Genomic DNA, 13,326 nt, shown 5'->3' on the forward strand with positions numbered 1-13,326 from the left:
GAACTGGGCAGAGCATGCCCAGAAGCGACTTTTGATGCTGCTTTGCCCAGTTCCAAAATGGCTGAAGTGTGACTTCTGGCGCGACGGCCATTTTGGAACTGGGCAAAGCAGCATCAAAAGTCACTTCTGAGCATGCTCCACCCAGTTCCAAAATGGCGGCAGCACTACTTCCAGTCTGCTATTTCCACCCGGTCCCTTATTTCTCTGACAGCAACTTGGCAGGTATGTGTGCAGCTCAGGAAAACCTCAGGCGCTTAGCACAGACAGCGGGTGGTTCCAGAGACAAGACCTGGCCCAGAAATGTAATCCAGACTCATTTCTACCAAACTGGGGGGGGGGGGCAGGGGAGGGTGTGGACTTACACTGCACAATGAGCTGCACCAGGGCTTCCCGTGGCTTGACGTTAAATCCATTGTACTGGCTGGTCTGACACCTGTAAGTCCCCGTCATCTCCCTCGAGACGTTGACGATCCGCAGGATCCCGTCGTAGCTCTCCATCTGCATAGATCCATCAGGCATGGGCACCTCCTTGTCCGCCCTGGACCAGAGGATGATTGGCTTGGGCTTCCCGGTCACCTGGCACTGCAGTTCAACCGTGTCTCCTTCCCTGGTCACCAAGGGCGACTTTTCTTGTGGGACAGTCAGGTTGGGTGGAACTTCAAATGGGGGCAAAGGGGTGGGAGAGAGAAAAGGGAGGAAAGAGAGAGAGGGGGAAAGGGATAATTAGTACTTGGCAGTTCTCTGCATATGATGCAAGCATACCCCATGTTTCTCATATTATAAGACATGTCTTATATTTATTTTTTCCTCAAAAAAACACACTATGGCTCATTTTCAAGGGATGTCTTATTTTTTTCCTCCTCCTCCTGCCGCGGCCGGCATTGCTGCTGCGCCTATCACTATGTCTTATTTTCGGGGTATGGCTTATATTCCTTGAATGCTTAAAAATCCTGCTATGGCTTATTTTATGGGTATGTCTTAAAATAGGAGAAACAGGGTAGGATTGCTCTGTCTGTCAGGGCGTACAGCATTCTTTTATATATATCATATGGTTGAAATTGTGCAATTTTCTTTTGCACTGGGTGACCCAAGTAGAGCCCATGCAAAAAGTTTTTAATCTCTCTGCCTTGCTTGCAAGGCTAGGGATGGTCAAGTGAGATCTCGTGGGTAGTTGGATGGCCCTGTGAGATCTCGTGAGAGCATCACAGAGCCTTGCCCAATAAGAAAAACAGAGAACGTTTAGGTTTTTTTGGGGGGTGGTGGTGGTGGTGGTAAGGTGGCCAGCTCCAGAAGGCATGGATGCACGAATGGGGACAGTTCCAAGGAGGCCCTTTGAATATATCCATTTTTGCATATCCACACCATCCCCAGAACATAACATAAAGCAAGATGCCACCATACAGAAATTATTTGGGCTTTTGAGAATTTCACGTGAAGCAGGACAAAGAGGGGGAAAGCCCCCCTCCTAATAGACCAACCACTGTGCAGTCCATCTCTCTCAATGTCTGCTGCTCACAGTACCAGAAGTGTGGGAAATTAGCAGACAAATCTAACAATGCACATTCTTGCTAGTTAGCATAAGAAGGGGTTAAGACCACAGAGCTGTATTGCTGATGGGCAGAGACTCAGACCATGGAAATGTAATTGGTAGAGAGGGCTCTGCGTGATGTCATTTCCCCTCCTCTCTTGAGCGGGAAGAATCAAAGAAGTATTTCCTGTTCCTTTCCTCTCTCTTTCTCTTTAACCAGCGATGGGAGCAGACATGGGTCCTACTGCTCCATCTCAAACACACGCCTCAGGCCTGTTTATGCGGTAAAGATTTTGCCTTCATTTATTTCACTGCTTGTTGCTGCTGAACAAATGCAGGACTATGAGTAAATAAATCATATTTTAAACTACTTCTCAGTCTGTTGTCTGAATCTTTGTTAAGCAGGGAAAGAAAAAGGGGAGCCAGCTTGCTTCTCAGCTGGACTTAATTCGCATCCTGTTCCTATATGCTTTCCATTTTTCCGCTAAGGATCAGACTTTAAACTTCTCTCAGTGTATGTTCAACCCACACATGTTGGCACCTGGAGGGATAAATTGCCATTAATATATCCGCTCCTACCAATTAAAACATATCCCACAAGAAGTAGATAAAAAGAAGTGAAAAAATAATAATTTACTTTTCCATTAAAACGGGTATTGGTTTTGCAGGCACAATAATATTGAAAGGTGTTTAAAACGTTTTAGAAATGATTGCTCTGAATAAGGCTTGCCATTTTTAAATAGTCTCAGCCGAGCCATTAATTACAGCCTAGGAATTTACTCTTGTCATGATTGCAACAGGCACATTTATTTAAAGGTAACAAAATACTCCAACGGTTGCTTTAGAAATGAAAAGAAGGCTCATCCAGGGAAGGGAGAAAAAGAACCGGGAAGAACAGGCTCCCCTCGGTCTCATGAGAGTGTGACATTCAATTAGTAAGTGCGTTTTGCAGATAAAAAGGTCAGTCCAAAGGAGGAGAGGCCACCCTGACCCGCCACTTCCTTGCTCAAAGAGCTTAACACAGTTCCCAACTGTGACTCACCCTGTATGATAAAAAGGGGAGCAGAGAAAGACCCAACTTCCCCAGATGCTTAAAGAAATGACTCAGAACAGGAATCTGGATGGATGTTCTGCGGCAACCAGCCTGTGCCCTAGCCTTTGGCAAGATGACCCTACTTGAGCAGTCATGAAATTAAAAGATGCCTGCTTCTTGGGAGTAAAGCAATGACAAACCTAGACAGCATCTTAAAAAGCAGAGACATCACCTTGCCGACAAAGGTCCGTATAGTTAAAGCAATGGTTTTCCCAGTAGTGATGTATGGAAGTGAGAACTGGACCATAAAGAAGGCTGATCGCCAAAGAATTGATGCTTTTAAATTATGGTGCTGGAGGAGACTCTTGAGAGTCCCATGGACTGCTTACTGGAAGGACAGATCCTGAAGCTGAGACTTCAATACTTTGCCACCTCATGAGAAGAGAAGACAACCTGGAAAAGACCCTGATGTTGGGAAAGATGGAGGGCACAAGGAGAAGGGGACAACAGAGGACGAGATGGTTGGACAGTGTTCTCGAAGCTACCAACATGAATCTGACCAAACTGCGGGAGGCAGTGCAAGACAGGAGTGCCTGGCGTGCTCTGGTCCATGGGGTCACGAAGAGTCGGACACGACTAAACGACTAAACAACAACAAAAACAACAACAACCCTAGTTGAAGGTAAAGTAAAGGTAAAGGACCCCTGGATGGTTAAGGCGACTATGGGATGTGGACTTCATCTTGCTTTCAGGCTGAGGGAGCCAGCGTTTGTCCACAGACAGCTTTCTGGGTCATGTGCCCAGCAGGACTAAACTGGGACTGGTGCACAGAGGACCGTGACGAGTGCCAGAGCGTATGGAAACACCATTTACCTTCCTGCCGCAGCAGTACCTATTTATCTACTTGCACTGGTGTGCTTTCGAACTGCTAGGTGGGCAGTAGCTGCAACAGAGCAACGGGATATCACTCCATTGCGGGGATTCGAACCACCGACCTTGTGATCGGCAAGCCCAAGAGGCTCAGTGGTTTAGACCACAGCGCCACCCGGGTTCCCTCCTTTTGCCTTTACCTAGTTGAAGAGGAGGAGAGGATGGGAGAAGCTGCTTGAAAGTCAGATTACTACTACTACTACTAGTACTACTACTACTAGTAGTACCATTGCTTGTTTATTGAATTCACAAAATTTATATACCACTTAATTGCAAACAAAAGCGGTTTACAAAAGGATAAAACAAGAAAATCTGGGCAGGCTTGTCTTAAAAGGAATGCACCAAAAAAAAGCACAATGAGGGTGCCTGCTTGATCTCAATAGGCAGGGAGTTCCAAAGAGTAGATGCTGTCACACTAAATCAGCTTCTCACTAATGTGGAACTGGTATCACGTGGCACCCGCAGTTGTGCCAATTCTGCCAATTGAAGTGGTCGAGTGGGCACATGTGGAGGAATGAGATATTGTAGGTTTTTTGCCAAGTCAATTCCAAGAGGCTTACAAAACAACTTCCAGGAAACAAACAGCCATCTATTAAAAACAAGGGAGAAGAAAAAAAGACATTAAAACACCCAGAGGTCAGGAGAGGGCTTCTGCCCCATCACACCATCATAGAATTGTAGAGGAACAGGAGTTGGGAGAAGAAGAGATTGAGAGACAATGGGAAAGCCGTCTTCATATATCTGCAGGGTTGTGACATCGAAGACGGAGCAAGCTTGCTTTCTGCTACTCTGGAGAGTAGGACCTGAACCAATGGATTCAGATGACAAGAAAGGAGAGTCCAACTAAACATTAGGGAGAACTTTCTGACAGTAAGAGCTGTTCGGCAGTGGAAAGGAGCCATCGGAAGGTGGTGAATTCTCCTTCCTTGGAGGTTTTTTTTAAAAAGGTTGCCATCTGTCAGGGAATCTTGAGCTGAGATTCCTGCATTTCAGGGGGTTGGACTGGATGGCCCTTGGGACCCCTTCCAACTCTACAATTCTATGAACCCATGATTCATTGTTGGTTTTTAAACAGAGTTTGGATGGACACCTGGCAGGGATTCCTACATTGCAGGGAGCTGGACTGGATGGCCCTTGAGGTCCCTTCCAACTCACAATTCTATGATTCTGTGATTTTAAATCCACTTGGGGGGGTCAAAGAGGAATGTGCAGAACAGATTTGGGGGCATGCGGGGAGAGGTGGAAGTCCCACTGCAGAAGCAGATATCATTCTGTGTATTTTAATGCTTCTGTTGTAAGCCGCCCAGAGTGGCTGGGGAAACCCAGCCAGATGGGCGGGTATAAATAAATTATTATTATTATTATTATTATTATTATTATTATTATTATTATTATTCCACTCATGCAGTGATTTAGCACTACTTGGGATTTGATATATGTGTGTGTTTGAATTGTTGGACATTATGGAAATGTTTCTAAATATCTCTTCGCTATCCCTGCAAGTCCAAACAGCGATGAGTAACTCTCCATGACCTTCACATGCACTTGGAGTTTGCTGTGTGATTCTGATCAAGTCCTGGACAGTGTTGATGACTAAGAGGACACCCAAGGAGATCGGTTCTAGCTCAAGGCTTTCTTCCTCTCAGCCCTTTCCCTCTTTCTCCATCCATCATCTGCCCGAGGAAGTTATGGAGAGCTTTCAGGTCCGACCTTCTGATGAATGCTTCTGATATCTCCAATCCCTCTTCCAAATGAATCCATCACAACTAACAATAACACATCGGTTACTTTCTTCTGGGGAAGAAATACGCCGCTGTGTGGAAAGGCCTGGTGGCAAGCGGGCGAGACGGTCACAACACAGCCGTGTCCGTCGCCCATCCATCATGCCATGGACATCCAATAAGACCTGTATTCACACTACACTTCAACATTTGGGTCTTGCTGTGAGTTATGAGCAGCTGTGTTGTGCTAAAGGAAAGAAGGATGTTGGCAAGCACCCACACACCCCCTGAGCAAAGTTTCTTTGGATCCATGAACATTGCTCACATTCTGTCTTATATTGATTTGAAATCCTAGAGGAGGGGTGGGGATTCTCTCGCTCGCAGGCCCACCAGAACCGATAGGCTGGCCAGCGAGGATGTTTGGGGCAAATGACCACATTTCCAGGGCCTGACATATTGTGTGTGTGTGTGTGTGTGTGTGTGTGTGTGCCTGTAATGAGCTTGAGGGGCGGGGTCAGTCTGGATGAAGCCCTGAGTTCCTTTCAATTCGCAGAGGACTGTACCCTGCTGTCAGGGCTGGTTTAGATCAGGTCCCCAAACTAAGGCCGGGGGCCGGATGCGGCCCAATCACCTTCTAAATCCGGCCCGCGGACGGTCCGGGAATCAGCATGTTTTTACGTGAGTAGAATGTGTCCTTTTATTTAAAATGCATTTCTGGGTTATTTGTGGGGCCTGCCTGGTGTTTTTACATGAGTAGAATGTGTCATTTTATTTAAAATGCATCTCTGGGTTATTTGTGGGGCATAGGAATTCGTTCACTTTTTTTTCCAAAATATAGTCCGCCCCCCCCACAAGGTCTGAGGGACAGTGGACCGGCCCCCTGCTGAAAAAGTTTGCTGACCCCTGGTTTAGATGCAGGTCAGCATTCAAGATGTAGGCAAGCAGAATGGTTAGAAAACAGCAGACCAGGCAGCAATGCCTATGAAAAAGGACTGGTCCCCATGAAACAGTTGCCAGGACTGAAGCTCTCTGCCTTCTGCTTTCCATTAAGTCTCCTCCCCAGCCAGATGTCTCCCAAGAAGCCTTAAACTAAGCCTTCAACCATGCCCACCGTTCTGCTACATGCAAGGCTCTCTGTGACCTTGAAGAAAAGTGGCCCCTCCTTCTCTGCTTCAGGTCCTGAGTCTGCATTGCTTTCTGCTCCAGCTCTTCTCTCTCGCTCAAGCCGGTTGCTTCTTCAGCCTCCAACCCTTCTGTCCCCCACCTTCATCCTCTGGCCTGTCCTCAGTGTCCCACCACCACCACTGCCCAGGCTCTGAGTCTTCCTCCCCGGCTGGGGCCTCCCACCCCTCCTCTTCATCCAGCCAGCACCTGACATCCCGCTTGTTCTGTGCTGGGTCCAAAACTGCAACTAATGAAGAAGCCCATTGACACCCATTGGGGTGTCAATGCTGTGAGCTCCTCCATCCTATGCTCAGGAGGTATCTATGTGTCAATAAATCCAAATAGCCTAAGGACACCACAGTCTCCACTGACCTTCATTCCAAGGAAAATAACTCCTGGGTAAGCGCAGAAACGCCCGGAGTCTCTCACCGCCCAGAGATTGGGCTGGCATCTCACACTCTCCCTTCTTGTGGTTTCCAGCAACTGCTATTCAGAATCATTGTGGAGGCGCAAAATGTGGAGGCCATGATGCCTAGTAGTTATCAATAGCCTCCATGAATCTGTCCAGTCCTCTGTTCAGCCCACCCAAGTTAATAATAATAATAATAATAATAATAATTTTTATTTATACCCCGCCCTTCCCAGTCAAGACCGGGCTCAGGGCGGCTAACAACAAATAATATCAACACAAATATAAAAGAAACATTTCAGTTAAAACAACAGAATAATACAATGTTAAAATTCAATTTTAAAATTAAAAATCTACGAATAAGATAAAACCATTATAAATAAAACCTTAGGGGAGGGTAACCGTGGGGTCAGACTGCGTCAGTCCGAAGGCCAAACGAAACAGCTCTGTCTTGCAGGCCCTACGAAAAGATGACAAATCCCGCAGGGCCCTAGTCTCCTGGGACAGAGCGTTCCACCAGGTCGGGGCCAGTACTGAGAAGGCCCTGGTCCTGGTCGAGGCAAGCCTAGCCACCTTGTGACTCGGGATCTCCAATATGTTATTATTTGTGGACCGTAATGTCCTCTGTGGGTCATACCGGGAGAGGCGGTCCCGTAGGTACGAGGGTCCTAAGCCGCATAAGGCTTTAAAGGTCAAAACCAGCACCTTGAACCTGATCCTGTACTCCACCGGGAGCCAGTGCAGTTGGTAAAGCACTGGATGAATATGATCCCGCAGCCGGGACCCCGTAAGGAGCCTCGCCGCGGCATTCTGCACCCGCTGGAGTTTCTGGGTCAGTTTCAAGGGCAGCCCCGCGTAGAGCGAATTACAATAATCAAGCCTAGAGGTGACCATCGCATGGATCACTGTGGCTAGATCAGGTTGAGAGAGATAGGGGACCAACTGCTTAATGCGGCGGAGATGGAAAAATGCCACCTTGGCTGTGGTTGCAACCTGTGCCTCCATGGAAAGGGAGGCATCCAAGGTTACCCCCAAGCTCTTGACAGAAGGGGCTGACACTAATTGGGCCCCAGCGAAAGATGGAAGTTGGCCCCCCCCGCCCCATGTCATCCCGACCCAGCCAGAGGACCTCTGTCTTCGAAGGATTTAGCTTCAGCCGACTCCCACGTAGCCATCCAGCAAGTTGGTAACCATCACTGCCTCCTGTAGGACACCAGTTCCGTTGTCTAACTATCAGCATCATGAATTGTAGAGTTAGAAGGGACCCCAAGGGCCATCTAGCCCACCCCCCGGTAATAAGAACCCAGGAAGATCCCTGCAGGATCAGGCCAGTGACCCATCTACACCAGCATCCTGTTCTCACAGATGCCTGTGGGAAACCTGCAAGCAGGATCCAAGCACAAGAGCAGCTCTTCCATGGGCGTAGGCAGGGGGGGCAGGAGGGGGCAGTTGCCCCCCCCCTAGAAGCAGGGCCGCTGGCCAGCCTGCCGCGCTGCCCAGTGCCGTCTCCCTTCTCCCTGGCTGGCTGTGGGGCGGGTGGAGGGAAAGCCCCAGAGCCGCGCAAAGCATTTGGCTGGCTTTCCCTCCGCCCACCCCACAGCCAGCTGGCTAGAGGACGTCTCCCTTCTCGCTGGCTGTGGGGCAGGAGGAGGGAAAGCCAGCCAAACGCTTTGCATGGCTCTGGGGCTTTCCCTCCACCCGCCCCACAGCCAGCCGGCTAGAAGGGACGTCTCCCTTCTCCCTGGCTGGCTGTGGGGCGGGTGGAGGAAAAGCGATCGCGGAGGGGGAGGAGGGATCGGAACAGCCCGATTTCAGGCTGATCCTGGCGCCCCCTCGCCCCTGAACGACCATGGCTTTCCTTGCCCCACTGTGGCCCCTCCCCTCCCGTGCCTTGGCCCCGCCCTTTGCCCTCTCTAATTTTGATCCTGGCTACGCCCCTGGGCTCTTCCCTCCTGTGGCTTCCAGCAACTGGCATTGCTGCCTCCGACTGTGACTGAATCTCTGCCCCCCTCATTGTCCACACACCCCCACACACCCCGCTCTCCTTCTGGTGAGTCAGCAGCCTGACCTCCTCGAAGTCCTCCCAGGAGACATGGGACTCATACCACAAAGGACCAGGAAGACTGTGGTGAGACTCATTCCAAGGACACAATGTCTGCTTTACAGGTCAGGGTCTTTGGTTTGCAAAAGCATCAAGGAATGGGAGCGCCTCTTGCCTTTCAGTCCTCAACTGAAAACCTACCTCCTCTTCTTCCCTGATACCTCCTTGGTGATCCTCCCAAAATGTTAATCTTTCTTAGAAATCAAATCTCAAGCTTCGTGAGCTCTTCCTCCCTCTCCTCTGGTGCTCTGAGCGTTAAGTCATAAGCAGACTGAATTAGGCTGAGTTGGGGCCTACGCCGAGGTGCTAAACTTGCAGAATGCATTCTATCCACAGGATCGGGGTCCATATCAATAGAGTAGGTGGTCTTACATACCCTCCAACATTTCTCCAGTGAAAATTGGGACATCCTATTCCACCCCATGCCTGTTGTCTTTGTCCATGGAGTTTTCTTGGCAGGGATACTGGAGTGGCTTGCCAGTTCCTTCTCCAGGTGGATCACGTTTAGTCAAAACTCTCCACTATGACCTGTCCATCTTGGATGGCCCTGAAGTCCCATGGACTGCAAGAAGATCAAACCTATCCATTCTTAAGGAAATCAGCCCTGAGTGCTCACTGGAAGGACAGATCGTGAAGCTGAGGCTCCAATACTTTGGCCACCTCATGCGAAGAGAAGAATCCTTGGAAAAGACCCTGATGTTGGGAAAGATTGAGGTTACTAGGAGAAGGGGACGACAGAGGACGAGATGGTTGGACAGTGTTCTCGAAGCTACGAACATGAGTCTGACCAAACTGCGGGAGGCAGTGGAAGACAGGAGTGTCTGGCGTGCTCTGGTCCATGGGGTCATGAAGAGTCGAACACGACTAAACGACTAAACAACCCCATCCAACTTTTCTCCAGTGAATGAAAAGTGGGACATTCCAGGCTCCAATCAGAAACCAGGATGGCTTCTGTGATTCCAGGAGGGCCTGGAAAATTGGGACACTTGGAGGGTTTGGCCTTAAAAGGAACCAGACCCACTGGTCCACCTAGCTCATAACTAGCTAGGGATATATATATATATATATATATATATATATATATATATATATATATATATATATATATATATAGTGCAAATCTGTTCATGTTGTAAGTCACCTTGGACATGGTTTTAACAATGAAGAGGTGAGACAAGGATGAATCCCACATTTGATATTTGCCCCTGATGAAATGAGTGGGGGGGGGGCGAAGGTTGCCCATCACTCCTGGAACCTAAAGGAGTCTCAAGGCTCCATGACAACTGTCTCCGCTGGTCTCCATTCACTGCCCACCCACCTGACTCTCCACGGTGGTGGAGGGGTTAGGGCAGTGTTTCTCAAACTTGGGTCCTCAGTTGTTGTTGGACTACAGCTCCCATCATCCCTGACCACTGGTCCTACTCGCTAGGGGAGATGGGAGCTGTAGTCCAAAACCAGCTGGGGACCCCAGCTTGAGAAACACCAGTAGAGTGTTGGTCTAGGAGCTGGGAACATTTCCTCCTTGGAGGAAAAGTTGGGATATAAATGCAGTTAATACATAAACTTCTCTTGCCTCCTATTCCTGCTGCCTCATCAGACTCCAACAGAGTGACGGAATTGCGCTCACCTGTGCTGCTGGAAATGTTGACATCGATGCTGATGTCCGAGATCCCCCCGCCCTTCAGGGATGCAACACAGGTGTATGTCCCAAAGTCCGTGAACTTCAGGTCAATGATATCCAAGTTGGTGGTGCCTGGGGAGACGTCGGGGTCTGTTTGAGTGATGACCATCCTCTCAGAGCTGCGCAACGGCCGACCGTTTTTGAACCAGCTGAAGGTGAGCTCCTCGGAAGGGACCGCCTCCACCTGGCAGGAGATCTTGACCTCCCGGCCGATCTGGATGTTGTCGTCTTTGTGATATGGGTCAGGCGTGATCCAGAACCGCCCTTTCTTCAAGGCTAAAGGGAAGAGAAGCACAAGGTGAGTTGGGGCAAGGACCCCTTTTTATTCACTGCACAGGTGAGACCAGAGATGCAGGAACCTGCCAATTTCTACCTCTCGCAGCTTTTCCAATTTGGTTGTCCACATTTTGCAGCAAAGTATAATGTTTCAAAAGCTGCATGAAACTTTGTTGGCAATTTAGTGCGAATTTCTCTTAATGTACACTGGTGGAGACTGAGGGTGGCTGTATTTAAGTTCTTGGGTGTTACCATCGAGCAGAGTATGACCTGGAGCGCGAATACCACTGCTCTGGTGAAGAAGGCCCAGCAGAGAATATATTTCCTCAGACTTTCAAAAAAAGAACAAGCTGAGTGAGAGACTACGGGTGTCCTTCTACCGAGGCTCCAACGAGAGCATTCTTACATACTATATCTGTGCTTGGTTTTCCAGCTGCACAGTCATGGATAGGAAAGTGCTCCAGAAGGTCATAACCACAGCCCAAAAGATTATCGGTCATCCCCTCCCATCTCTGGAAGAACTATACAACTCCTGTTGCCTTAAAAAAGCAAATACTATTTTGCAGGATTCATCTCATCCTGGATATAGCCTTTTTCACCGTTGCCTTGCCTTCGGGCAAGAGAAACAGAACAATTAGATCAAGAACGAATAGATTAAAAAACAGTTTCTATCCAAGAGCTATAACCATCTTAAATGCTGTAACTAAATACAGTGGTACCTCGACTTACGAAGACGATCTGGCGTTCTTCGTAAGTCGAGGTCTTTGGATGTCGAAGCACCCATACCGCGCATGTGCAAAGCACAATTTTGCGCTTCTGCGCATGCGCGGACCGTGCGCGCCGCTTCTGTGCAGGCGCGCGGGGCGAAAACACTTCCGGGGGGGGTCGACTTCGGAAGTTGAAGCGTTCGGAAGTCGAGGTACCACTGTAATATGATCCTGGGGAGTTGAGATGGGTGTGTGTGTGTGTGTGTGTGTGTGGCTGTAATTGTATTTTTATTTTGTTTTTTATGGGATGGCATTCAATTTCATTGTACTATTCTATTCTATTCTATTCTATTCTATTCTATTCTATTCTATTCTATTCTATTCTTGTATGCACTTTTGACCAATATGCATATATCTGCAAGTTGCTTCCTTTCATATAATGCATTTGTTGATGCTGTCCCCACTAATACACACATTCTTATGCACCCTTTAATCTGTGAGGTTTTTTCACATTGTTTGGTTGGAGAAGCGCTTTGCAAAATTCAAAGAAGTGCAGATTGCAGAGGATAACTGTATGTTGGGTTCATGCAATGGTTTGAAATGCTGGAATAAGGTCATTTCTCATTAAAACAACTCAGATATCACCCAAATACCTGAAAAACCACCTCCATCCTTACAGACTACCTACCTCCTTCCTTACAGACTCTCTTGGGTGCTGAGATAGGCAGAGGGGACCCCTTCCAACTCTACATGGGACGCGGGTGGCACTGTGGTCTAAACCAGTGTTCCTCAACCTTGGGCCTCCAGCTGTTTTGGGACTACAACTCCCATCATCCTTAGCTAGCAGGACCAGTGGCCGGGGATGATGGGAGTTGTAGTTCCAAAACAGCTGGAGGCCCAGGGTTGAGGAACACTGGTCTAAACCACTGAGCCTCTTGGGCTTGCCAATCAGAAGAGGGAGGGGCCTTCGGGGAGGGCGTGGATGTCAGGGGACCACCAGGGGTCAGCGGAGAGTCCCAGAAGGGGGGGACAAAGGCTCTCAGATGCTGCCAGAGCCCTGAATGGCAGTGAGGCGGAGCTGTCCACTGGAGATGGTGCTGATCCTCAGGAAGCGGTGCAGATCCTCGAGGATGCTGAGGAGGGAAGGTCCTCAGAGGGAAGCATTCCGGGGGGCGGGGCGGATCAGAGAGCCCAGGAAGGGGAGGTGCCAGAGGAGATAGCGCCTGCCCCCCCGGCTGGGCAGTTCCAGTGGGGAGGGTTCTCCAGCAGCCCCATCACCCCAGCAACGGAGGGGTGAAAAGAGGCGGGCAGAGAGGAGGAGATTCTGAACGCCCAGTGTGTTCTGTTGGAGAAGGTCACGAAGGGCTGTTCTTCCGGATTCTGACTCGGGATAGAACAGTCATGCTTTTTGTTGCTCTGTCTTGTACATATGTATCTAAATAAAACTCTGTAAAAACCAGCCACAGAGTTTGGAGCGGATTACTCGTGAGGAAGTTCTAATGCCATTACAAAACCACCGAGCCTCTTGGGCTTGCCGATCAGAAGGTCAGCGGTTCGAATCCCCGCGACGGAGTGAGCTCCCCTTGTTCTGTCCCAGCTCCTGCCAACCTAGCAGTTCAAAAGCACGCCAAAAAGTGCAAGTAGATAAATAGGTACCACTCTGGCGGGAAGGTAAACGGCATTTCCGTGCGCTGCTCTGGTTTTGGTGTTCCTTTGCGCCAGAAGCAGCTGGCCACATGACCCGGAAAAACTGTCTGTGGACAAATGCCGGCTCCC

The 13,326-nt window shown here is 49.1% G+C and overlaps 1 protein-coding gene across 1 annotated transcript in view; it reads right to left on the reverse strand.

The window, feature by feature from the left end:
* MDGA2 (MAM domain containing glycosylphosphatidylinositol anchor 2) overlaps positions 1-13,326 on the reverse strand; it is a 372,105-nt gene that overhangs the window by 105,595 nt on the left and 253,184 nt on the right. The window contains exons 7-8 of the mRNA XM_060269123.1: positions 10,514-10,843; positions 363-656 (exon numbers count right to left, since the gene is read on the reverse strand). Of these exons, the coding sequence (XP_060125106.1) occupies positions 363-656; positions 10,514-10,843 (624 nt within the window). The remainder of the gene's footprint in view (positions 1-362; positions 657-10,513; positions 10,844-13,326) is intronic.

The sequence above is a fragment of the Zootoca vivipara genome, chromosome 1 (assembly GCF_963506605.1).
Source record: "Zootoca vivipara chromosome 1, rZooViv1.1, whole genome shotgun sequence".
Classification (NCBI taxonomy): domain Eukaryota; kingdom Metazoa; phylum Chordata; class Lepidosauria; order Squamata; family Lacertidae; genus Zootoca; species Zootoca vivipara.